This window comes from Notolepis coatsorum (assembly GCF_963971535.1).
Source record: "Notolepis coatsorum genome assembly, chromosome: 6".
Classification (NCBI taxonomy): domain Eukaryota; kingdom Metazoa; phylum Chordata; class Actinopteri; order Aulopiformes; family Paralepididae; genus Notolepis; species Notolepis coatsorum.
The window spans coordinates 129,572,524-129,600,482 of record NC_140170.1 but is presented as its reverse complement, the minus strand read 5'-3'; the positions used below and the strand labels follow the sequence as shown (position 1 = coordinate 129,600,482).

Below are 27,959 nucleotides of genomic sequence, written 5' to 3'. Positions count from 1 at the left end.
GATTTGTCCTTTGCTGTTTTTAAAAGCAGTCATGTTAGCTGTAATGTTTATAAATTAACTGGTATTTTTTAATGAAGCAATTCACAAACATCAAAACAAACTACAACATCTTTGTGTTCTCAGCCATTTTTTTTTTTTTTATCCACTTTTTCTCCCATTTTCTATATTTTTCTCCCATCCCAATTTCGTATCATCCAATTCAACCCTCCCCTGTCACGAACGCTGTTTCTTGCCTCCCACAAGCCGGCTGCAATGTGAACTAAGTCATACATAGCACAAGTCCCCTCCGGTACTTGAGGTAACAGCAGTCGCATCTTTTCACCTGCGCAGCTCGATCTCTCAGTGGCGAGGAGTAACGCGTGGGAGGCTCACGCTGCCCCCAACACTTCCTGATTCTACTGCGCAGGCGCACCAACCGACCTGTAGAAGTCGCTGTCCACAACACCCGATCCCCACCCATCAGTTTCCCACCCCCTAATACGGCCAATGTGTATTAGTATGAACGACCAGCTAAACTGAAAGCAATGTGGAGCGCTGGGCTCGAACAGGTGAGCCCAGCGTCTCCGCATTCGTGGCGAGCGCCTTGCCCACTACGCCACGTAGCCGCCCCTCAGCCAGGTTTAAAGATCCACAGAAACGGCCTTCATAGCACCACAAGCTTCAACAATTTGACATATTGAATGTAACAGACTTTTGGGGTGGGGCGGGAGGTTGATTTGATTGATGTTTGATTGACATCATAAAGTACCTGTGAATTGGAGGGTGCGGTTCAAACTCAAAATATATTGGAGGGGTTCACCCTTGTGTGGCGCAGAAAGACATCACTCATGGAGCAGGTACGTTTTCAACAAAACAATGGATTTCTTTATGTGAAAGTAACAAGGCAATTTTATATGAAAATGTAAGAAGGCGTCTCCTCTCACCTCTCGTGACAGGAGGGGCAGACATCACTCGTTCGGAACGTCTCAGCGTGCTCGTCACCGTAGCTTAATAGACAAGGGTGCTGTAACAGAAAGGAGATAGATAGATAGACAGACAGACACACAGACAGACAGACAGACAGACAGCCAGACAGACAGACAGACAGACAGACAGACAGACAGACAGACAGACAGACAGACAGACAGACAGACAGACAGACAGACAGACAGACAGACAGACAGACAAGTCAAGTCAAGTAATTTATTTATAGAGCACATTTAAAAGCTCGAGAGCCAACCAAAGTGCTGTACAATACAGTCAAAGCATAAAATCAATGTCCTATAAAATACACAAATACAAAAAGGCACAACAGGACAGGACAGTACATTCAAAACATAGGACAAGCGGATAGGGGAGCACAAAGTACAGACAGACAGACAGACAGACAGACAGACAGACAGACAGACAGACAGACAGACAGACAGACAGACAGACAGACAGACAGACAGACAGACAGACAGACAGACAGACAGACAGACAGACAGACAGACAGACAGACAGACAGACAGACAGACAGACAGACAGACAGACAGACAGACAGACAGACAGACAGACAGACAGACAGACAGACAGACAGACAGACAGACAGACAGACAGACAGACAGACAGACAGACAGACAGACAGACAGACAGACAGACAGACAGACAGACAGACAGACAGACAGACAGACAGACAGACAGACAGACAGACAGACAGACAGACAGACAGACAGACAGACAGACAGACAGACAGACAGACAGACAGACAGACAGACAGACAGACAGACAGACAGACAGACAGACAGACAGACAGACAGACAGACAGACAGACAGACAGACAGACAGACAGACAGACAGACAGACAGACAGACAGACAGACAGACAGACATCTTACCGTGCCATTATTATGACAATGGGTGCAGTGAGTTCTGCCACAGCCATGGCACTTGTGACACACCTGAAACACACAAACACACACACACACATGCAATTAATTAATAATCAAAAGAGAACATTACAAAGATGTGATAAAGAAAACACAGTAAAAATTTTTTTATAGAATTATATACAAAGTATATATATACTTTATATATAGTTTGGTTTTTACAAGTACATAATTAAAAGAAAAGTGTTGTGACAAAAAAGGTTGTATTTCTGAGGAATACATCCTGCATATTTACAATGAACATTATCTCATATCGTGCACAATCCACAATGTCCACAGTCCTTTCAACTCCAAAGTCACTTTCAATTTCAAAGATCCACACTTTTCTTAAACTCCAATGTGTGATGACAGTCATTGCTAATTGTTTTATATATTTTACTAGTATGGGTAAATAATAATACAAGTATTTATTTATTCATGTTGTAGCCTATTATGGTTTGTTTTTCTACTCTATTAGTAAAAATAATTGTCCATACTTTTCCATATGGAATAAAAGAGACGTACTGTACCTTTATGAAGGAGGAATGTGGCACACGGATCTTCTGAACTACATCAGTGTATCTATCAGGCATAGATACCGGGATGTCCCAGGGGAGCGGGCTCGTCCCATTCTCGGGTCCATCCACTAGCTGTCCTGATGACATAGATGTAATATTACACAAACAACACATGGCATAGCACACCAATAGAAGCACCTGTACCCTGGTCATATGTAGATTTCCATCCAAATCACAATGTTTTATAGTTGGTGAACAAATCGTGATATGTAGCTGTAGCTGTAGCTCTCACCTCCATAGCCATGAAGTGCTTTGAGAAGCTAGTAAAGGGCTACATCTGCTCCTCCCTCCCCATCAACATGGACCCCCTGCAATTTGCATACCGCCCCAACAGGTCCACGGAGGACGCCATATCCCATGTGCTGCACACAGCAGCATCACACCTGGACAAGAGGCAGGGGAACTATGTGAGAATGCTATTCATCGACTACAGCTCGGCATTCAATACCATAGTCCCCTCCATACTCATAGCCAAGCTCAGGGACCTGGGCTTGGGCTATGACCTCTGCCAGTGGGTCTTGGACTTCCTGACTGGCAGACCCCAGGTGGTGAGAGCAGGCAACTGCACCTCCTCATCCATCACCCTCAACATAGGGGCCCCCCAGGGCTGTGTTCTGAGTCCCCTCCTCTACTCCCTGTACACACACGACTGTGTGGCTCAGCGGAGTAGCAATACAATCGTCAAATTTGCTGACGACACAGTGGTGGTGGGCCTGATCTCTGCCAACGACGAGAGGGCCTACCTGGAAGAGGTCAAGGTCCTGGCGGGATGGTGCCAGGAAAACAGCCTCTCCCTGAACGTCAGCAAAACAAAGGAGATGATTGTGGACTTCAGGAGGTCGGGGTCAAGGACTACAGCCCCCTCAGCATCGACGGGGCACCGGTTGAGAGAGTCAACAGCTTCAAGTACCTCGGAGCCTACATATCCGAGGACTTGACATGGACCACACACATTAACAGTGTGGTGAAGAAGGCACGACAACGCCTCTACTTCCTCAGGCGCCTAAGGAAGTTCCAAGTCAGCCAGAAGATCCTTAAGAACTTCTACTCATGTACAATAGAGAGCATCTTGACCGGCAACATCACCTCCTGGTTTGGGAATAGCACTGCAAAAGACCGAAGCAGACTACAAAGAGTGACACGTGCAGCCGAACGTACAATTGGAGGGGGGCTCCCCACCCTCCAGAACATTTACTACAAGCGTTGCAAGGGCAAGGCTAAGAGAATCATTAAAGACTCCAGTCACCCGAACAACTGCCTCTTTGAACTGCTGCGGTCAGGCAAGCGATACCGGAGTCTCAAGGCGAGCACAGAAAGACTCAGAAGTAGCTTCTATCCCCAGGCCATCAGGCTGCTAAACGAACAATGAATGAACACTACACAACAACAACCACCAAACGCACATAGCACACACATCCACACGCACACACTCACTTTAAACAAACACACTGTAGCACCCACTCCACACACTTTATAGCACACACCCACTTTAAACAAACACACTGTAGCACCCACTCCCCACACTTTATATTTATGGATGAAGGATTGCACTACAACTCGTACACCTTACTGTAAATTGTACCTAAAATTGTACCTCATCCCATTTCTGCTTTGCACTAGATAGTACTGTACATTAGTACACTGCATAGTATTGTGTATTGTATATTATATGGTAACTCAGAACATGTACATATGTCTATACCGAACACTGTGACCTCATTTTCTTCTTCTAAATTCATGCTATATTATGTTATTATGTTATTTGATACTATCTTGTCTAGCACAGTCTCTGGAGCGTAACAGTAAGAAGCATTTTGTATGAAAGTATTCTGTACTTCTGTATGACAACTATTAAAGAACTTGAACTTGAACTTGTATTTTGTATTATTAGTTGCCTATGTAAGCTACTCATGTTAACTACACATCAGACTGGGGCATCTGGGTACTTTGGCTTTTCAGGGGAAATACAAACGCCGTTCCTATAGATCACTATTGTTTAAAAACTGACTGTCAGCAGGACACTAACATTTCACCATTTCCCCACCTGGACATTTACAGATTTTCAAAAGAATGCAAGTGCAGCATAAAACCGTGCCCATTCTAAGCCTATGTTTTGGGGATCTATTTTCAGAAGAACACAAGTTATCCAGTGTTCACCCTGAGCCAGTCTACGCCCGGGGAGCCACTTTCAAAAGCCTCACCTGCTTTTCTGCCACTTGTGTGCACTATGGGCCTGATTTACTAAGATCCCAAATAAATGACAACATTATTATTAATTCTAAAGTACTAAATTGCATGTTCATTCCAAAGGTTTGCATGTGTGATTGGTGTACGTTTTGCAGGTGATCAACTAAGAATAATAGCATGAATGACAATGGGTACCAACAGGGTGGCAATAGCAGTGTTTTGCATGATTTCCACCATGGAGAGTTTGGACGGAAAAACAGAATGATGCAAGCATAAAATTAAACGATCCAACAGAATTAGAGGTGTTAGTGGAAGAGGCAAATAAGCATATTGTTGAGCTACAGCAAAGAAATCGGAACACTAGAATGGGTGCTCATTGGAGCACATACAGTATGTCCGCAGCGTGCTATAGTGGGTCATACATATAGTTCCCACCAATGAATGAAGGACGTATGGCATGTACACATACCGGTAATGTTTTATGTCATCTCTTGTGGCCTTTTGATTTGAAGCTAGAATCCCTCATTGAAATTGACCAGGGCCCACTTGAAAAAGAGGTGGAAATATCAATGTGATTACCCTGGTTAAATATCAATGTGATTACCCTGGTTAAATATCAATGTGATTACCCTGGTTAAATATCAATGTGATTACCCTGGTTAAATATCAATGTGATTACCCTGGTTAAATAAAGGATAAAAGTTTATTTTTAAGTCTCAAGCGTGTCTGCAAATCCTGTCATGATTTTTTTTTAATCTACTCTTTTCTCCCCATTTTTCTATTTTTCTCCCGTCCCCAATTTTGTGTTGTCCAATTCTACCCTCCCCTGTCTCGAACGTTGTTAGGCCATGCCTCCCACTGGCCGGCTGCAATGTGGACGAAGCCTTGCATCACACGCCGCCCTCGTCGCTTCCTGATTCTACTGTGCAGGCGCACCAACCAACCTGTAGGAGTCGCTGTCCACAACGTCCGATCCCCACCCACCAGCTTCCCGCCCCCTAATACTGCCAATTGTATTAGTATGAACGACCAGCCAAGCTGGTAGCAACGCCGAGAGCTGGGCTCGAACCCAGCATCTCCTGCATTGGTGGCGAGTGCCTTGCCCACTGCGCCACCTAGCCGCATCCTGTCGTGATTTCTCAAAACGCAACTTTGTGACTGAAACACTAGCTGGTTATGACGTACAATTAAGCATAGATTTGAATGGTGAAATCCTTGCTTGGTTGCTGAGAAAATTGTGAAAATGTACTGGTAAACTTGTTGATGGTGAGATGGGAGTATCGGAGAGTGAAGGGGAAACTGATGGCAATGGAGTCGGATAATTCTGAACGTGGCGTGAGTGACAATGAAGAAAATGGAAATGGACTTGAAAACACAAAGGAAAGGAAAACATTTTAACAAACAAAAGTTGATTGTCGTTTATTGTAGGAGTAAATATAGTGGAGAGGGAAGCGGTAATATCTTGGCAAATCCACATAAGGTGGCAGAACTCTTCAGTCAGAGTCAGAAGAAGTGGACTGATCACTTGATCAGTGTCCAAGAAGAGTGAGGGAGATCCCAGTACAGAGCAGGAAGGAAAGTGAAGAGTGAGGGAGATCCCAGTACAGAGCAGGAAGGAAAGTGAAGAGTGAGGGAGATCCCAGTACAGAGCAGACAGGAAAGTGTTCTATGCAAAAGAAGTGATTGAGAAAGAATCAGGGAATAGAAATTGGAAGATTTTGGGGTATTGATGATGTATATTGAAAGAAGGTGTTAGACCCATATGGGTCTGAATACCGGATCATGGGTAATTAAGGGGATTAAAGGATTAGGTTTTGCTTTAGTTGTTTATTTTTTCATTTATATTTAATTCTCAAAAGTGAGTAATTCCCAAACGGACAAACATGACAAAACAACCTGAATGGTGAAGCTTTTTATGTTTGTAGTCTATGGTCTTCGGTGCAAATGTGCACATCGGAGTTTGTCTGTGTATTTACACCCACAATCCACTTTACGTTATTTTGAAAATATACCTGTTATTAATATGCTTATGAATCTCCAGGTGACCTAACACTATGAGGTAATTGCCATTTCTGGGTCTTGATAGTCTTTAGCATGATTTACATGTTTTGTCTTAAAGTTGTAGATTGTGAACTGCCTCCCCCTAAAGAGGCGTGGCCATCACAGCTCAGTGTTGATGACACAATGTCAGTCTGATGTATTACATACTTGTCTGTCACCACTGTCAACAGAGTGTGAAATGGTAAGTATTGATAATGAACACTAAAGAGAAACTGATAGCATCACTAGCTAGTTAGCTGTATCCTGCCAGTACCTGGATGGCTCATTTCATTTCATTTCAAACCTTCGTTTAAACTCGAAAGGCAACTGAGGTTTCCCTCATTTACAGTCACATACAGAAATAAGAAAAAAAATACATAAAATCACACAAAAAGCAAGGATAACAAATCCAATTAAAACACGTACAACTTGATTGACAAAGGTTGGAGATTAAGATTTTAAACTCTGCAACAGAGGGGAGAATCTCAAGCTTTAAGGACTGTTGAGCTAGGGGCATCATACAGTAGCAAAATGCCGATTGTCTATAACTTCTGTAACTAAATAACTACTACAGTACATCATATTAGTATTCTAACTAACTAACTAACTTACCAGTATAGGATTCAAACGTCCAATCACTAATTCTTCCCTCAGTGTAGGTCTCCAGGCGATACTGCAAAACAAATAGGTTTGAAGTCAGAAAACACACAGATGGGATTCAAACACTGTAATCTCTGAGCCATCTATGACTGAGCAGCCAACAGTAGAAGACTGAGATTTCAACAGAACTGTTACCGGAGCATCATGGTCACCTATTTCTACTAAGTCATTGTGTAGCAGTATAGTAATACAGTGTAGGGTGACAGTGGTTCAGGAGGTAGAACAGTCAAAACCCCCACCACCCCCTAATAGACAGTCTCCTCACCACCGCATGTATATATTCCCTCCCCGCCGTATGTATATTTCCCTCCCACCCACCCACCCCCTCCTAATGTACAGTCCCCTCCCCATCATATGTATATACGCTGTCAGGATCTAGGGGTAACAGTACTGTATATTTGAATACCGTTATGTCACAAATGTATCAGTACTAAATACCTATATGTCCATATGCCATAAATGTCATGTATGTTGTGTATGTCATAAATGTCTATATGAATTGAAAATGGGGGACCCTGATGGAAACAAGACAAACGTCTTTCTCAGGTCTGCATCCCCTTAACAATTGTATGTATTGAGCCGTACTGTATTGTACCCATTCTGCAATCTGTTAAATAAAGTTTTCATTCATTCATTCATTCGTCAGGTAATCTGAAGGTTCCCGGTTAGATTCCGGCTCCTCCCAGCAGTGTGTTGAAGTGTCCTTGAGCAAGACACTTAACCCCTAACCGTTCCTGATGAACAGGTTGGCACCTAGCATGGTTGCCTCTGCCATCAGTGTGTGAATGTGTGAGTGAATGGGTGAATGTTAAGTGCATTGGATAAAAACGCTATAATAAATGCAGTCCATTTACCATTTAGTATTATGAGGTTGGCAGTAGCCTAAAGGTTCAGGAAGTGGGCATGTAACTGGAGGATTGCTTGTTCTAATCCCTGGACCCATTGGGAAGATTTACATTTAGTCATTTAGCTGACGCTTTTATCCAAAGCGACTTACAAGTTCTGTGCGACAAGACAGCAAGAAGGGTATAACTCTATCAGCTGAGTAACAATGTTCATCAAAGTGTTGCGTGTTACAGTGTAGGTTAGTTTATTAGGACAAGTGCATGACATTAAGGTTAGTCGGGTTAGATTTTTTTTTTTTTTTTTTTTTATCATTTCAGATAATGGTTGAAGAAGTGAGTCTTTAGTCGACGGCGAAAGATTGGACGGGATTCGGCTGTCCTAACTGGGATGGGTAGTTCATTCCACCATTGTGGGGCAAGGACTGAGAATAGGCGGCTTCTCTTTGATGACCCTCCGGGAGCTTGGATAGGAGTAGATCTGAGGCGGCCAGAAGACGCAGAGCGTAGGGGTCTTGAGGGTGTGTAGTTAGAGACCAAGAAGATCTGGTTGAGGTGAGTGAATGAGTAACAATCTGCCTTCCCTCATAAACGACCATTGAGGAGTCCTTGAGCAAGGCACCCAACCTGCTCCAGTTGACCAGCTCATTGGTAGGGCCTTGAGTAGGGCTCTGAGGAGTGAAAATATGTAACTGAGTGTGAAGCAGCATGTTACTGAAGACAAGCAAGCGTGAATTCATACTGAATTGAATGTGACTGAATGGAGTTCACAAATGGTATTAATTCTAATCTCCTGCCACCATGGATGTAGTTGTGGATTCTAGCCTATTCAATGGTGAGCTGTTTAACATGTGCATACATTATTCCTGTATGTTTGCCTGTCTTATCTACTGAAAGATATGACTTGTTTTCATTATGATTATAGCAGGATAAATACGTAAAATACGTAGGTATAACACCTTTTAATTCAATTCTTCTTTGAACTTTTGTTATGCTTAAGACATTTGTATTAACAAACTAGAAATGAATGGTCAATATCCATTGTAGCAGATATATGTTGGGCTGCGTGATTTTATTCCGTAGCCGTAGTTTGCGAAGACGCTCTCTGATTGGCTAGCCCGCGTACAGCGGTTAGGGTCTAGGAGAATATATGTAATGTGGGAACAATTGTACTGTACAAGGCGGACATTTCTATCCCAGAGCCAGTCGGAGCTAAACCAATCAGAGAGGGTCTTCGCTGTACGTGGGCTAGCCAATCAGAGAGCGTCTTCGCAAACTACAGCTACGGGGAAAAATCACGCTGTTGGGCTACCTATCGCTCACTAAAGAGTGAGCTAGGTGCAATACAGATTGTCATTTCAAGTACATGTCTATGTCCAGTTAGCTTAAAAGCATGAGGTTGAGGTTAGCTTAGCCTATAATGATCGGGGCTGGACAGCATGTAGCTCGTTAGCCCAATGCTGTATATCTGCATAGTCCGCCATACAGCTAGCCAGCTATTGTATCTGTTCCCTGGCTTATTGAAGAATATGTTTTTCCCGGGCATGCGGGCCAGTCCAGTGTTACATCAATATCAAAAAACAAATTACTTTATTACTAAGCTTAGCTCTTCAGTCTTTAAGGAAGATTTTAAGTAACATGAAACAGTGATGATCTACTGATCAATTTTATTATTATTATTATTATTATTATTATTATTATTATTATTATTATTATTATTATTATTATTATTATTATTATTATTATTATTATTATTATTATTATTATTATTATTATTATTATTATTATTTTAAATGTTTAGTTTTTTGGTTGGTTTCTTTTTTCTATTAATTTCTTATTTGTTTGCTGTTATTATTGTTGTTGTTGTTTTTCTTGTGTGTGTGTGTGTGGGGACGGGTAGGGATGGATGTTGGATGTGTGCCGGTCCGGGATATATGCTGGTGCTCGCCCCTTTGTTTGTGTTTTTGTCTCTTGTTTTTTGTATGGGTGATGGGTACAAAAAAAAAAAAAAAAAAAAAAAGTGTCAAGATTTGGAATATGCGTATGTACATTTGTGTGTGTATGTACGTATGTAAGTATGGACAGGTGCAGTTGTGTATGTGTATGTGGGTACACTTACTATACCTAAATGTAAAATGTTTTTCTTTGACACAATAAAGTATAAAACAAAATAAAAAATTGGAAAAAATCTGGAAAAAAAAAAAAAAAAAAAAAGCTTAGCTTAGCATAATAAAAGTTCAAAGCCTGTTAGCCAACCTAGCTCTGCTCCGCTCGGTCATAGCCGGTTCCATAGCCCGCCGTTAGCACACCCTCTGGGTCATCCTGTAAGGGCTGCGTGTGTACAGATGCAGCACTGAAAAATCAAACCTCTCTTGCTCATCTGCTGCTCATCTGCTGCTCCTCTCCTGCTCCTGCCTCTCCTGCTGTGATTTTGTGACTCCTATTGTTCTGGACCGGGCCAGATCTCACACCTCCACTGCCTCCCACAGGCTGGGGAGATTTTCCTCTTAAATTTGTATTCGTCCCAAACGCCCAAGCTCCATCTGATTCCTTAGCTTTTTTCACTGTTTACTTATCATGCATTGCAACTAGGGATGCTCGATATTGGCCTTTTTAGCGATACCGATATACCGATATTGTCCAACTCTTAATTTCCGATACCAATATCAACCGATATCACATTTTAATGCCGATATCGGCCGATAATATCGGTAGGCCGATAATATCGGACATAATTTCTATAGAAATGTAAAAAAAAAATAATAATAATAATATTTATTTTTTTTGAAAACCGATACCGATATTTTCTGATATCACATTTTAATGCCGATATCGGCCGATAATATCGGTAGGCCGATAATATCGGACATCCCTAATTGCAACACTAATATATGGGCAGTACCCCAAGTCTGACTGCCCATATAAAAATTATCTTGGGGGTCTGAGGGCAGTAGCCCCGACCCCCTCCCTGGGGAGCACTTAAGTTAAGTACCCTCCATTTGTTCACGTTGGGACCCAGCCACCAGCCCCCGAAATATAACACCTGAGTGCTAGACTTAAGTGGCACACAAGCAGCACACAAGCAGCAGAAGAGATCTGAATTTTCAGTGCTGCATCTGTATGTGTGGGTCACGAGCAGATAATAGGGACTCTCTTAAGTTATCCGTGTATGAATAACCACTAAACTGCTTACGCAGACATTAAGGAGAAGGGGAAAAATAAACAACAAAAAACAACCTTTACAGGTGGAAGCCTCAAAGTGAGTATTTAAGAAAATAAGTAAAGTCCAAAAAACAGGACGACACTCATTAACACTATGTGGACCGTCCACGTATATATACGTGTTTTCGATTCCACCCGTTGAGGACCAGAGCCACAAGTTAACTCGTGGAGAGTTATTTTTTTTTATCCACTTTTTCTCCCATTTTTCTATATTTTCTCCCAGGCGATCCCAGCGTCTCTGCATTCGTGGCGAGCGCCTTGCCCACTACGCCACGTAGCCGCCCACTCGTGGCGAGTTGTTATTGTTTTATTCCATATTAATAACGCTATTAACGTCCGCAATCGACTTGCAGGACCTACCCACATATTTGATTTTCAAAACATGCAATACCGGCCAGATCCGCTTAGGGGCGCCATCGATCCACTGCAGTATCATTGAGGGCGATTGTAAAAAAAAAATCTTTTACTGTCTGGGGCGTTTCATATGAGCCTCGGTTCCAAACGAACACCCTCCATCTTTTATCCCGTTACCGAACGCAGATTTCAGCCTGGAATAATGGGATTTATGATTAGCCAATGGACATATCGATCTACCAGATTCCGATGACTAATGACGAAATGCTGCCGGCGATCACATGGCCTGACGGTAGGATACTATTCCCCCAAATTACAGCTGGATTGGACATTGTTTTAAAACCTAACGTGATCGATCAGTGAAAATAGCTACCTGAACGCACACTGTATTGCTAATCAATAATACTAATCGGCGTTCCCCGCCGCCCCCATTTCATCCATAGATGCTCTGTAATAGTCCGGATGCTACGCAGTTTGTTTTATTTCATTGGTATATATACAGCAGAAATGGCGTTTGATATAACGTGACTAGCTTTTAGCCTCATATCTAGCTTCCCAGAAAAAAGACGAGGCGAAAAGCGCGATAAACCTTATATTCACGACGCTATAAAATGACAACCAACCGATGGATTTTTATTTTCTTTAAGCCATTATGAAGGCACGGTTTATGCACTCAAGTGACAATGAGAATGGACAGATAGCAATACTATAAAGTATATATATAGTTGTTAGAAAGTACATCGGTTTGTTGACAAACCCTGGTCGTCCAGAACCATATTACACTGCAAACCGTGGTCGCCAATGTGTTAAAGAGGTATTGTAGAAAAATAAATAAGCCACAAAGGCAACTCCTAAAAACAGAGTTTATATTGAAAACATAAAACAATAAACCTCCACCAAGGGAGTTTATGTGCAAAGGACAGTTCCAAAAGAACACAAGAAAACACTACCATAAAGGGCTCAGCCTCTATAAAATAAAGTTAAAGTAAAGTAAAAAATAAAGTTAATATCTAATGAAAAGGTTATGCACACCAAGGGTTGTTGAGACTTGAAAGTAGATTAGATCCATATGCATTTCTCTTTTATTCAGGCCTTGGAAACGTCATAAAATGAAAGAGAAATACATATGGAGCTGGAGTGTGTGATACTTTCCTATTTTCATCCCATTAATATCTGCCAAACAGCAGTAGCACCACCTACCCTGTAGATAGTGATAGGTTTAAGGTCTGTAAAGGTAAGATGTTTGGAAGGCTTGGAGCAATAGTTCCACTTTGAGTCCACAAACTTCAGCAGGGCTTCTCTGGCCACATCCTCCGACAATGTGGGAACCCTGGATTAACATATAAACACACAATACACAATATAGTATACAGTAATCCACTTAAGCCACGCCCATTTGTGTGCCATTTGGCCAGATGGTGGCACTAATAATAAATAATACAAACTTTATGTATAGCTCGAGAACCGTTGATCCAATCGACTTCACATTTGGTGCCATTTGGCCAGATGGTGGTGCTATAACAATGAACTTTACGCATTATCTGCAGAACTCATTAATTCGACGAACTTTACATTTGAATGCAAGTAGCACTTCCAGGGGGCCAAGCAATCAGCCATTCTGTAATGTGTATCAATTCATTGCAAATTGTATAGCTTGGCTTTCTTTTGCATCGAGCAGCAAGGCACACAGGGGTTGTGTGGTGGGTGGCTGTGGTGCTTTAGTGGCTTAACCTTTGCTAGCCAATGGCCCCAACATTTTTGTGCATGCGTCAAGTGCCACTGAGTGTTAGATATAGGATATACAGTACACACATAGTTGTTATACATTAATCATACATATATTCAGATTCCCAATGGCATGTATCTGAGTACGGCTTTAATACTTTCGGGGCCATCCACGTATATATACGTTATTGGGCGCCAACGGTTAACGGCCAAAAACGTATATATATATAATATACGTTTTTAGATAGTTTTCCCTTTTTTCGATTTTAATATCCTATTCAATGTCAGGGACCTGTATGTTGCCGTTAAGGCCTACTGGGACTCCGAAGGTGCAGTACCGGCCAGATTCTGCTAGTATGCAGTATCAAGAGTGCAGTAAACCCTGTTCCAGACCGGGTGCTACACTCAAATGTCTCCGGACGGACTTTTCTAGTAATGGGAAACCTAGGGCTTCACCCGATCGCATTGAATCGTTTTCGGGACCCCCGATCCATATGTTGTGGTGGGTTATGTCGTGGACCAGATGGACATAGGATGGACCAGATGGCGATCAAATAATTGGAATATTCTTTTTGGAATACCACCGACCACAGGTAAGGACAATCTGACGTCAATTTCAGCTTGATCGTGCAAGGTTATCATACCCATCCCCCTGATCGGCGTGTGTTGTGGTAATAAAACGAATGACGTTAATGGCAATCAAATAATCAGAAACTACCCCCCCCCATTTCATGCATTCATGATGAAACATAATACCTATGATATAGATTTGATTTGAAAATAGTAGCGTGTCCAGGGACGAAACGCCAATGGTTTTAGTATAATTCACGTTGCGCCCTCCCAGGAATTAGCCCGGATCATTCCGAAATTATACTCATATTCACCACGGGATAACGCATGAACGTATTCATGAAAAAATCTTGAACGGAAGATAGTTACTGTCAAATGACCATGGTATTGTATCCATAGCTATAATATAAAATATAGATTTTGCTCTACAAACAATGTGACGCACAGTGAAACTATGTAATGGAAAGCTGGCCCAGCTATAGCTAGATGGGGAAATCGAATGGCCCCGAATGTGTTAATTAGGCTTGCCTAGTCTTGTTTGGTAAACCATATATGAAAGATTTGTCTACAGTACATCTTTTCTATATGGTGGAGGGCTAGGGGGTGCAAGAGGTTTTCAATGGGACAAAGGATATCTGACAATGACCAAAAGATCCATGAACATGTGCAGCAACATTGTCCATGAATCGACTGAATTGAATTAATATTCCGGGAGCGAGAATGCATGCTAAAAGCGCTGATTCGTGTTCAACATTGAATTGAATTTATTCAGTAGTACGCATGAGCAGAGGCTCAACACCGACTCCCACTTTTAGGCCAGATTGTGAAGACAGCAGACTTCAAACAGTCTCAAACTTCAAACATAAACATTCTAAATTGGTCCAAGTTTACTTCCTGTTGCAGTGCTTGCTAATACAATAGCTGACAGGAAATAAACTTGGACCACAGCTGTTCCCTAGCAACACAATTCCACTGAAAAGGTCTATATGCTCTTACCTGACATCAGGCACAGAAGTGTTCCTGTCTAGATCAGGTTGGAGGTTGTAGGCAGGAGGAGGTGTATACGATGAGTCCTCTGGACACACACACACCAGAAACAACACACACCATGAACCAGATACACCACAAACAAACATACACCACACACCATAAACAACACATACCATGCACACCATGAATCAGATACACAACAAACAAACATACACCACACACCAACACACACCATAAACAACACACACCACGCATCAACACACATGCTATTCGTTTTGTCTGATGGAATTATTCCCTATATTCAAGACATGAATGGAATAAATCCTACTTCTCTTTTTGTTTAATATTTACCATGTTTAGGCTACTTGGTTTCACCTACAATTTCCACACGTTTGGGTCCAGTGGACCTGAACACCACGTATGTCATAATGTGTAGGGGGGGCACACAGTGTGCACTCAGTGAAAAGATGTTCTTTTATATGTTCTTCACAGCAAATGAGCCAAGGCCAATGAGTCTCAGGTTGAATTGTATAATTCATTGTATAATTTATCTTTTAGTAAACACTGAAAACGGGTCCCACAGACCTGAACACCACACAAGGGTGTTTGTCCAGCACCACTGACTGTGTGGTTGAGTTTTTGGTTAGTCTCTTCAGTAGAATGTTTCTCTGAACTGTTGATTCGGGAGATAACATTTGACAACTATTGTACTAACATTAGCATATTCTTGGTATCTAGGGACATCTATGGACCTCAGTGACTGTATTCCCAGTGTCAGACATATTGTGTCTATTATTAGGCTTGCTTAAATTGTGATGAAACAAAGGAGAATATGAATTATGATTTTTCTTTGCATCTTTGACAGTGAATAACACCATGCTAATAATGACCAGGCATGAAAAACCTTCAGTACCTTCTTGAGATCATGTGTACAAACAATCTAAGGAGATGAATAAAGGGAAGATGATTAAACAGACAATGCAATTTGAAATATTATTATAGAATAGCAGGCTTATAAATTACCTTATTATAGCCAATTCGCACATTTATGGATTGTGCCTAATCTTATATTTCAAATGGCCGAGTTCAATTTGGATTTAGTATCAGCAGGCGTGCATAAGAACAGATAATGAAATCTACTCTATGTACAGTAGCTTTTTTATTTTGCAACCGTTTTGAAACTAATTTCAAATCTAATTGTTGCTACATGCTAAAAATAGGGAAGAGAAACTAACTGCGCTTCAATATATGTCAATAACGTTAAGTGTTGTGGTTTATTATCCCTAATAATAAGAGATATTAAAAAATGCATACAGAAGTATGAAGCTTGAAACCCCATAGAGGATTTTGGGAAGTGTCGTTCGGATGAATTCCAAGGCTCATCGAAAGCTATCGGTGTCTTCTACAAAATGGCAAAAAAACTACAATTCCTGACGTTCAAACTTTCCAAAATAGTCGACTTTCACGAACTAAACGAAAATCTATCTAATAACACTTTAACCTATTGGTAAACTAACGTATTGATGATAATATACATTATAACTGCTGTTGTGACATGGTTATGATGTGTATACTTGAATACGCTTGACAAAAAAAACGATAATTTTGTCAGACAGTGTAGAGAGCTTGATTTATGACGTGATGTCATTTTGGGACCGGCACCGGTCCCGTCGGGTGGAAGAGGTTAATAATAGGGATGTCCCGATCCGATCATGTGATCGGGATCGGGGCCGATCACGTGATTTTCCAAAGATCGGGATCGGCAAATTCTTTTATTTATTTAATTTTTTTTTATTCAACAAACATGACCATGTTCATGTCTTAAACTCATACTGAGGCCTTAGTTTTGGTTTTAAATTGCATATCACACAGAGCAGAAGAATTTTGCCAAAACAAACCAATAGTATCCAGCTGCAGAATGGCCACACTCTCAGACCCAAACGCATTTCCTTTGATTTAATTATACATCAAATGATTTATGTCAAGGATTGCAATGCCTCGCTTGAATGAAGTTAACTTTTCACCTGGATAATGTCAACATTCAGGGTGAATGTAATGTGAGAAATTGGGATTCAAATTATAATATTTTGTTTATCGGATCGGGAAAGATCAGTATCGGTAGATACTCAAAATCACATGATCGGGATCGGATCAGGAGCAAAAAAATGTGATCGGGACATCCCTAGTTAATAAGGTTTTCAATCAATCAATCAATCAAGGGTGAACTTTTATTTTCCGCAAAAATTGTTGTTTTTGCAAAGGCACTTTATGTTAGATTCAAATAAAAAAAAATTAAAAAACTGATACGGACAGTAATACATTCCCCTTGCAGAAAGATAATCTTTAATGTATTTGTGTTTGTTACTGGATGGTAGCCTGTCACATGTCCCCAGCTGTCTCCAGTGTTTACAGACATCTTCAACACCTCACTGGAGACATGCCACGTGCCAGCCTGCTTTAAAACATCCACCATAATCCCTGTCCCCAAAAAGCCAAGGCCCAGTGGACTAAATTACTACAGACCCGTCGCCCTGACCTCTGTGGTGATGAAGTCTTTTGAGTGCCTTGTGCTTACACACCTCAAAACAATAACAGACCCTCTCCTGGACCCCCTGCAGTTTGCCTACAGAGCCAACAGGTCTGTAGACGATGCTGTCAACATGGCACTCCACTTTGTCCTCCAGCATCTGGACTCTGCAGGAACCTACGCCAGGATCATGTTTGTGGATTTCAGCTCTGCGTTCAACACAGTCATCCCGCCCCTGCTACAGGACAAGCTCTCCCAGCTGAGCGTGCCTGACTCCACTGCGTGTATACCAAACCAAGCCGCATTTCTCGGAGACGCTCTCTGATTGGCACTGACTGACACTCTCTGATTGGCCACTGACGCGTTTGCCCAATCCGTGACGAGCTGTGTCTTTGCCCATTTCCACGCCAAACAGCCTGCAAACTACCTGGCATTCTATCGCCATGCTCTAAGACAAACTCTAACCTTAACCAACTTCGAATAGTGCCTAAGCTTAACCAGTGTAGAAACAGGCGCCGGCCAATCAGAGAGCATCTCCGAGAAATGCGTCTTGGTTTCGTAATCACGCGACTCCACCCGCAGGTGGATCACAGATTTCCTGTCTGACAGGAAGCAGTATGTGAGATTGGGGAAACACACCTCAGACTCCCAGACCATCAGCGCAGGTTCCCCCCAAGGCTGTGTTCTTTCCCCTCTTCTCTTCTCCCTCCATATACCAACAGCTGCACCTCCAGTCACCAGTCCGTCAAGCTCCTGAAGTTTGCGGACGACACCACCCTCATTGGACTCATCTCCGCCTACAGGTGGGAGATTGACCATCTGCTGACCTGGTGCAGCCAGAACAATCTGGAGCTCAACGCTCTCAAGACACTGGAGATGGTTGTGGATTACAGAAGAAACCCAGCCCCACTCAACCCCATCACCCTGTGTGACTCCCCAGTGGTACTGTGGAGTCCCTCCGATTCTTGGGAACAATCATCTCCCATGACCTCAAGTGGGAGCTGAACATCAGCTCCCTCCTCAAGAAAGCACAGCAGAGGATGTACTTCCTGCGGCAGCTGAAGAAATTCAACCTGCCAAAGACGATGATGGTGCACTTTTACACAGCCATCATTGAGTTCATCCTCACCTCCTCCATCACAGTATGGTACGCTGCAGCCACGGCCAAGGACAAAGGCAGGCTGCAGCGTGTCATCCACTCTGCTGAGAACGTGATCGGCTGCAATCTGCCATCCCTCCAGGACCTTTACGCCTCCAGAACTCTGAAGTGTGCAGGTAAGATTGTGGCCGACCCCTACCACCACGGTCACAACCTGTTTGAGTCACTCAGGCTGCGGTCCATCAGGGCCAAAACATCACGCCACAAGAACATTTTCTTCCCCTCTGCAGTGAGGCTAATCAACAAGGCTCTGGACCCTCATTGACACCCCCCCCCACTGTGTTACATTAACACACCCTACTGGACTATATACTTGCCCACTGTATTGTTACTTCATTCTAACTAGTGTATATAATTGTATAATTGACCACATCTGCCCAGTTGCACAGCCCTGGCCAACTCCTATTCCTATTTTATTTTTACTTATAATTGTACTATATCTATCTATTGAGCTATATTTAATTTAGTATATCCCACATAATTGTATTCAACCTTTTATACAGTCGTACAGCCCTGGCCTATATTTTATTTCATAAATATATTATTCTATTGTGCTTAACTTAGCTCATATTTCATTTTATTTTACTCAACCACTTTATTGTATTATCTGTCTGTTAATGTCGCACCAGTAACGTCCAAAGCAAATTCCTTGTATGTGAAAAGTATACTTGGCAATAAAGACTTTTCTTTTTCTTTTTTTATTATCTTTTTCCTCCTCCTTTTTCCGTTTTTCTCCCATCCCAATGTTAGTCGTTATGCCAATTCCCAATCCCCTTCCTGGTCGTTGCGCACTCTACCCCCTACCGTCGGTCCGGGAGGGCGGAGACTATCACATGTTTCCTCCGACACATGTGTACCCAGCCCACCGCTTCTTTTCACCTGGCAGTGCGGACTCTCACTGGGAGAGTGTAACATGTGGAAGGTCACACTACCTCTCTTAGATCCTTCCCTTGCTGTGCAGGCGCCCCGACCAAACTGTAGGAGTCGCTGTTTACAACGACCAGGACCCACCCTTGCCGGGTTTCCCACCCTCTAACACTGCCAATTGTGTTAGTATGGACGGTCGGCCAACCCGGAAGCACCACAGCTGGATTCGATCCCACTGTATCTGTGGTGGTAGACAGACGCTTAGTCCGCTGCACTACCCGGCCGCACTAATAAAGACTTTTCTGATTCTGATAACAGAACGATATTCAATTGTGCGATGCCTGTTGTGAATTTTGCACTGTAGTCTCTCTCTTTCCATTTCTCTCTTGCTTCGCCACATTGTTGTAGCCTATCAAAAAAGGTAACATTATGTGAGCCTACGTTCTGGCGCTGTATATAATGTTAACGCATGTAGCCAAACTTAGTGGAGAAAACTTTGGAAAGATGTCATCTTGTTAGCAAAATAATGCAAATGCCCCTAATGTGACAGTCGACAATGGCAGTTACTAGCATTGGGTACATTACATTAAATAAACGGTTTCTATCCATACAGTTGAAAAAGACATTTAGAGGAAATGGTAAATACATTGTATTATGTTCAAGAACTAGGAAACAGATGGTAGCCTTAGGCTGGAGCCGTGTTTACTTGTCACTTTCACTTTTACACTGAACTGCAGTATGAGTCCCAGTATAGTCTCTTAGCTCCTAGTCCTAGCCAAACTGTGCAACATAAAATACAGACAATTCCATAAGGCACATACAACTGAGTCTGTATTCAAACAGAACAATCACCAACTGAGAAGGTTTAGTCAATGTTTTGCAATATGACTTACCAAACCGCAGATAACGTTACATTGTTTCCGAGGTGAAAAAGGCATATACACTCACATGTGGTCAAGTATTAATTTACAGCTCTATATATCCATCACCGCCCACTTTATCAATTATGATTGGAAGGTGGAATCAAAATGCTTGAATTTTCCACAAGATTGTAATGCACTAAGATCAGCAACAGCTGAGATCAGTGTTCTCTTCTCATTGTGTGTGCGTGTACTAGTGACACTTGGCGCTTCTAATCACAACTCACAAGCTCCAACATCCATGCCTAGCCACATTAGCTAGCTGGCCAAGGGGATAATATCAAGGAGAAAAGTTTTTTTCAGGCAAAATACTGGAGATGAGAAGAGACCACCAAGTCAACAACGTCCACACAGAATCAACAATGTTAGCCCAGCAACCATATTGATAACGTTACGTTACTTCAAGCAGAAGTGTGGATGGATAGTCTGAATGGATGCTCGGCCCGAATATAGCTGGCTAGACAGAACATGGTAAGCTAAAGAAATTTGGATATTTTAATACATATTGTGGCAGATATCATCCCCCGTCCCATGGCTATGTGGAGGAAGGGAGATACTACTGCCACGGGCAGAGGAGAGTTAATTAGGGAGCTGATTAGGACTGATAGAACACACCTGTGCACTAGGGCTGGACGGTATGGTCTAAAATGTATATCACGGTATAATTTGAAGCAAAGACGGTAACGGTATAATCACGGTATATTCATTTATCTTAAAATGTCTTCTGAAGGGGTAAACAACTGGTATGGCAGCTATTACTGTACTCTTATATTACTAGGGCATATTTCACATAGTACAGAGGTATTTTAAGAACATTTATTGTGCAAAACTGCAATAGAAAAATGCAAAACCTTTTCTCAAGTTACATCTCTGAAAAACTGAAAATAAAAACTACAGCAGGACAGGTTTCTTTCCCTCAAACACAATACAACTCCAACATAACTTAACTTTAGTGTACATGTTTGACAAGGTAGAGAGAGATAGAGAGAGAGAGAGAGAGAGAGAGAGAGAGAGAGAGAGAGAGAGAGAGAGAGAGAGAGAGAGAGAGCGTGATGTAATAGGTTTGAGTTTGAGGTTTGAGCTTCCTAAGATGCCGTAGGTGATGATGTCACACCAGGATTGTCATCACACACAGTTGGAAACGGGAGCAGCCCCGATGGATAAAGCGATATAAAGAAACTAATAGCCAAATAAATGTGAAGTTATCTTTGAACCTCTGTTGTCAAGCCTTGTCAATATAACCCCCCTTTCCTCACTAATGGAACTGTGCCGCAGAGTCACGTTAGAACGTTAGCTTAGCGGCTAACGTTAGCCCCGTTGGTGCACTAAAGCAAGTCTCCTCTCAGCCTCCTCTCAGCCAAATTGAAATGCCCAAACTATTATGGCAAGGTCCGTGAGCAAGTGGAGAAAAACTCAGTACAATTAACACTTTCAGTGTCACGCCTCCGGTGCCCCGGAACTCTGTTGCGTGCCACCACCCACTTCAATGATAGAGCTCTCATATTTGCGAACGCATAAACTATATCTTAAATTATGGCTATGTGTCTAATATGGCCGTCGCTTATCAATGACTTGTTTGCAGTCAACATTGTCGAAACGGATCGTTTTTTTTAATCGGTTCATTTCCGTTTTATACCATTTTGAAAAACGCTCGTTTTTTGAAAGTTCCAGAAAAAAATTTAGATTCTGTGATAAACGCCCTTTACTGGAATACACTGGAATACACAAAACACGACATTTTTCGGCCTATTTATGAATAGTTTTCAAATAAACGCTAGATTATCGATAGTATATGTGTACTTATGCACGCTATAGAAGCGGGCTGAAAAATCGATTCTTATTTCCTGATCGCACACACACACAGACACACATACACACATATGGCACACGCTGATATATAGGTGAAAATAGCTCTGATTATCCCAAGACTGGTAAAATAGATTCCTTACCTCAGATCAGATGTTCTCCAAAAAGATTATTCCAATATCGATTGCGTTTATTGATCCAACACTGGGTACTGGAAACACACATTCTCCGCTGTTCTGGTGGTGGGCGATTACTTGGATTGTCTCCGGTTACTTGTCTGACAAGTAAAATGTGGAAGCAGGACTTTTTTTTCTCCATGCGTTTCATTCAATCCAATCCAAAGGGGTGCAGTACCATCCGGAGAGACGATAGGGGGCGGTATTTTCCCTGTTTGAGTTCAGACAGAACCACACTGGTAACGTGAGGCTAGATTGATGAAAAATGTATGGAAATCGATAATAAAAGAAATAACGATTAAAAACTAGATCTCTCGTCGGTGGCACTCAACAGTTGGCATGAACTAACGAGAAATCTCGTCGCTGGCACTCAAAGTGTTAAACACTATGCAACGACCACTGCAAACGTCGAGTGAATCGTCAAGTAACGTTAACCTCATTGCTACTGCTGTGATTGTAGACTTCAGGAGGTCGGGGGTCAAGGACTACAGCCCCCTCAGCATCGACGGGGCAACGGTTGAGAGAGTGAACAGTTTCAAGTACCTCGGAGCCCACATATCCGAGGATTTGACATGGACCACACACAGAAGGCACGACAACGCCTCTACTTCCTCAGGTGCCTAAGGAAGTTCCAAGTCAGTCAGAAGATCCTTAGGAACTTCTACTCATGTACAATAGAGAGCATCCTGACTGGCAACATCACCTCCTGGTTTGGGAATAGCACTGCACAAGACCGTAGCAGACTACAAAGAGTGACACGTTCAGCCGAACGCACAATTGGAGGGGGGCTTCCCACCCTCCAGAACATTTACAACAAGCGGTGCAAGGGGAAGGCTAAGAGAATTATTAAGGACTCGAGCCACCCGAACAACTGCCTCTTTGAACTGCTGCGGTCAGGCAAGCGATACCGGAGTCTTAAGGCGAGCACAGAAAGACTCAGAAGAAGCTTCTATCCCCAGGCCATCAGGCTGCTAAACGAACAATAAACACTATGCAACAACCATCAAATGCACACAGCACACACACCCACACGCACACACTCACTTAAACAAACAACACACTGCAGCACCCACTCTCCACACTTTAGATCACACAAACACACTTTATATTTATTGATAAAGGATTTGCACTACAACTCGTACACCTACTGTAAATTGTACCTAAATTGCACCTCATCCCATTTCTGCCTTGCACTATATAGTATTGTATATTAGTACACTGCACAGTATTGTATATTGTATATTATATGGTAACTCAGTTACGTCTATTCTGCATCGAACATTGTACATATGTCTATACTGAACACTGTGACCTCATTTTTTTTTACTTCTAATTTACATGCTATACTATGTTATTTTATTTCATACTTATCTTGTCTTGCACAGTCTCTGGAGCGTAACAGTAAGAAGCATTTTGTATAAAAGTATTCTGTACTTCTGTATGACAACTATTAAAGAAACTTGAAACTTGAAACTAGCTGCTCTATACCGGTCACAAGGTATAGTCAAAATCCATACCGTAGCGCAAATTCATACAGTTTATACCGTATACCGTTTATACCGTCCACCCCTACTGTGCACCACGTGATCACCCACATCCCACACACACACACACACACACACACACAGAGACACCCATAGTTTAAAGCCAGAGGAGAGACAGAGAGAGGTTGAGTGGAGGTGAGGAAAGAGCAGAGAGCAGAGAGAGAGTGTGATATGGAGTTTGTGAGGTGAGAGGTAGTTGAGAGGAGAGGTAAAAGCGAGAAGGTGTTCGTGGTACTGGACCCTGGACTGGCTGAGAAACCCCCTTGTGAAACTGACCCTGGACCGGAAGACAAACCCTGAGTATTGAACATTCCCTTTTTGTACGAGAGCCTGATACGTGTTTTGACCCTGGACTGTTATTCGACTACTCTAATTGCCCATCGGACTTTTGTGCTATTATTCAATAAATATATTTTATTTATTGAAATTGTGCTTGTGTGGAACATTTTATTTGTTTGTTTTGAACCGTGTTGAGCCTGAACATCACCAGGCTCGTCACATATGCTGGAGAATGCGGGCAGCGTTCTTTGAGAAAAAACAAACGGTAACACTTTATAATAACACTCAGTTATAAGACCTTTATAAGGTATTTGTAGATGATGAACTAATCATGAACAAACCATTTATATACATTCGTAAAATATTATTAAATCATTTATAACTATATTTGTATAACATTTACAAATGAGTTCTACATTATTTATAACTCATTATCAACATTGTTTGTACTTGATGTGTAGATGCTTTGAAAAATGGATATGAAAAAACAACTATACTGTACCTCCATTTATTTGTTCATGTTCAACAAATGATTAGTTAAGACATTCATAAAACATCTATAAATCATTTACAGATGCTATTGTGTGCCCTAATTTAAAGTGAAGCCTATTCATCATTAACAAATGTCTACTAGTTTGTTTATTTGTGGACTTTTATGAATACACACAAAGCAATTACCAGACTTGTCTTTTCATGTTTAACAAATAATTTTTTAAGACATTCATAAAACATATATAAATCATTTGCAGATGCTATTGTGTGCCCTAATCTAAAGGGAAGCCTATTCATCATTAACAAATGTCTAATACAGTTCATTATTTGTTGACTTTTTCATCACCTGTTACAAATGTTGTAGACAGCTTTCGGATACACCCTTCTTTGTGACATCAAACAGTGACAGAATTAGGACTATAGATAAATGCAATTTTATTAATATATAAAATACATGTGCACACATAACATAGTGTAACGTGGGGGGACACTAGGACCCAGGTATTGCCAGAGCATGTAGAGGAGGTCTCACGCGAGTGAGACTTGACTTCACGTTTGTTGCCGTCTGTTTGAATGGAAGCACAATATACATTAGCAGAGCCAAGTTATTCGTGCTGCCCCACGCTTTTAAGGTATGAGCAGGCTAAACACCTTTTTTGTTGGTAAATCTATTTAAATCTAATAATTTCCGACCTACAACTCTTATATTTTGTGTAGACGTAGGTGATGTGGTGGGCGCTAATGTTACATTCGAATTATGTGTTTGTTCCTAATGTGTGCTCAGTATATTGCGGTATATGATGATGACATGAGGGTAATAATTATTTTTATTTTCAGGCTGTATAGGCGCCGATACAGCCTGAAAATACAAATAATTATTACCCTTGTGTCATCATCACTGTTTACTGTTTTAAATGTGTGTTGAATAAATGGCGTATTTATGGTTTATTTCAATGGACAATGATGTACATGTATTATTTCATGAATGCTTTTAAATTAATGCATAGGTATATCAACGACAATAGGTTCATTATGGCACGTCCAAATTGTACACAGGGGCCAGAGAGCTGATTCCCAGAGGCTCTGAGCAGCGAACCGGTGTAAAATCACCCTCTTGTGTTCAAAAGATGTAACAGTATACTGACATCTATTTCAATGGACAATGATGGAAATTAATTCTTATAAAATAACATGATCTCATAACACATGCCCAAAAGAGAAGAGATGTAAAATAGCATGACACTGTACAACATAATGCAGCAAAAGGAATGAGAGAAAGAAAAGAGATGCAACCTAGCATGACACAATTCAATACAATAAGGGAACAAAGGAACAATAGAAAAGATATAGAGAGAAGAGAAGAGAACTCACCTCCTCCAGGGCCCTGATAGCCGTGTACATTGTCCAGCCAGTCAGGCGGGGGCGCTGAAGGACCCTCTTCTGGGATATTGGGATGAAAAGTACCTGAAAATTATAATAAAAGGGACTTAGAAAATCACTTAATATTCTCTCAAACACCTTTCTCATTCTACTTTCTTCCTCCTCTCTCTCCCCTCCCCCCCACACACACACACCTTCACATGCACAAACACACACCCCCTAAATTTTTTTTTTATATCTATAATTCAGCTCAAAGGATTTCTCAAACTTGAATGTGTATTCATAGCATAAAAGCTTGTGGACATGGAAAACGATTGTGTTGTCATCGTACAGCACAAGTACAGTAAATAAGTTGGCATCTAACCAGAGTGCAAGGTAACAATATACAGGACAGAAAAAAAGACGTAGGCTAAATTACTGTGAAAGAAGTTGGTCTGACAATTGTTAAGCATGTGTCAAACTCCATTTATATGGATATTAGTTTGTATGGACATTATTGTCTTGGAAAAGGTCTTTGCCCAAAGCACTGACAAGAACAGGTGCAAGGGTAGAATACGGGTGTGTGTGATCCTTTTCCTTTTCCTACAGATCCTTTTCCTTTTCCTACACCCCTTATTCTGCTGGGATTCTCTAGATCATAATGAATCCACAGTCCTTAAAGGAGCACTTTGCCGATTTCCATGTGGATGTTGAATCAGTGTTGATGGTAAATGTATTACATTGCTGCAATAAATTATATTGACTGAGAAATCTCCGACCGCAACACTTCCGGGATTCTGAAATCGGGGAGGAGATTGCAGGGGGAGCATATTAATGAATGTGGTTGAGAGCCTTGATGTGTGGTTGCAGCTACGGCTGTGGGGGTGCTAGAGACATGATCGAATAGACTTTTATGCGCCTGAATCACCTGAACACGGCGCGACCCATTCCTAATCGATCAGAACTAAATCGGCTGAGGTAAAGTCCCTTTTTCAGCACCTACTCCCCATACGCATGCGCAGATTGCCAACGTATTCTGACGGCACGCGATGCGGCGCGAAACCGGGTTAGGACGTTCCATCAGAGGGGGGAGCTTGTGCCTGCTTCGGTGGCCAGTGCAAGATATACCCTACTCTGCCAGTGTCCTTTCAGCCGAACAGGATAATGGAAAAATTATCCCACTCAATGGCCAGACGTGTCTTATGGGTTATGGCGACATCTACAATTACCTCATTGAGTCTCCAGGTAGATGGATGGAACTGATGGAACATTCTACCCGGTTTCGTGCCGCGTCGCGTGCCGTCAGTCAGAATACGTTGGCAATCTGCGCATGCGTATGGGGAGTAGGTGCTGAAAAATCAGCCGATTTAGTTCCGATCGATTAGGAATGGGTCGTGCCGTGTTCAGGAGATTCAGGCGCATAAAAGTCTATTCGATCATGTCTCTAGTATAACTGATTACAAAGTCAGTGCCCCCTCAATGGGGAGCGACGACGCCTCTCTCGCGGACAAACTAACCTCTTTCTACGCTCGGTTTGGTGTAGACGGTGGCGCCGCTAGCTCAACGGCTAGTGACGTCACTGGCGCGCCGGCTGTTGTGGAGGGGGGGGGGGCAACCGCGGGGGGGCGGGGACGCTCTCTCGTTGTCGGAATACAGTGTGAGAAGAGCGTTTATGCAGGTGAACACCAGCAAAGTGGCTGGCCCAGATGGTATAACAGGACGCATACTTAAGTCCTGTGCCAACCAGCTAGCCCCGGTGTTCACCGCCATATTTAAT

General features: G+C 42.1%; 1 protein-coding gene across 1 annotated transcript in view; it reads right to left on the bottom strand.

Annotated features, from left to right (window-relative positions):
- Positions 1 to 27,959, bottom strand: part of LOC311229664 (protein SSUH2 homolog) — a gene marked incomplete at both ends in the record, with an annotated part of 47,818 nt that overhangs the window by 1,789 nt on the left and 18,070 nt on the right. The window contains 7 exons of the mRNA XM_084315739.1: positions 924 to 1,003; positions 1,856 to 1,918; positions 2,416 to 2,540; positions 7,303 to 7,363; positions 12,969 to 13,098; positions 15,060 to 15,138; positions 26,195 to 26,287. Coding sequence (XP_084171865.1) covers positions 924 to 1,003; positions 1,856 to 1,918; positions 2,416 to 2,540; positions 7,303 to 7,363; positions 12,969 to 13,098; positions 15,060 to 15,138; positions 26,195 to 26,287 — 631 coding nt within the window. The remainder of the gene's footprint in view (positions 1 to 923; positions 1,004 to 1,855; positions 1,919 to 2,415; positions 2,541 to 7,302; positions 7,364 to 12,968; positions 13,099 to 15,059; positions 15,139 to 26,194; positions 26,288 to 27,959) is intronic.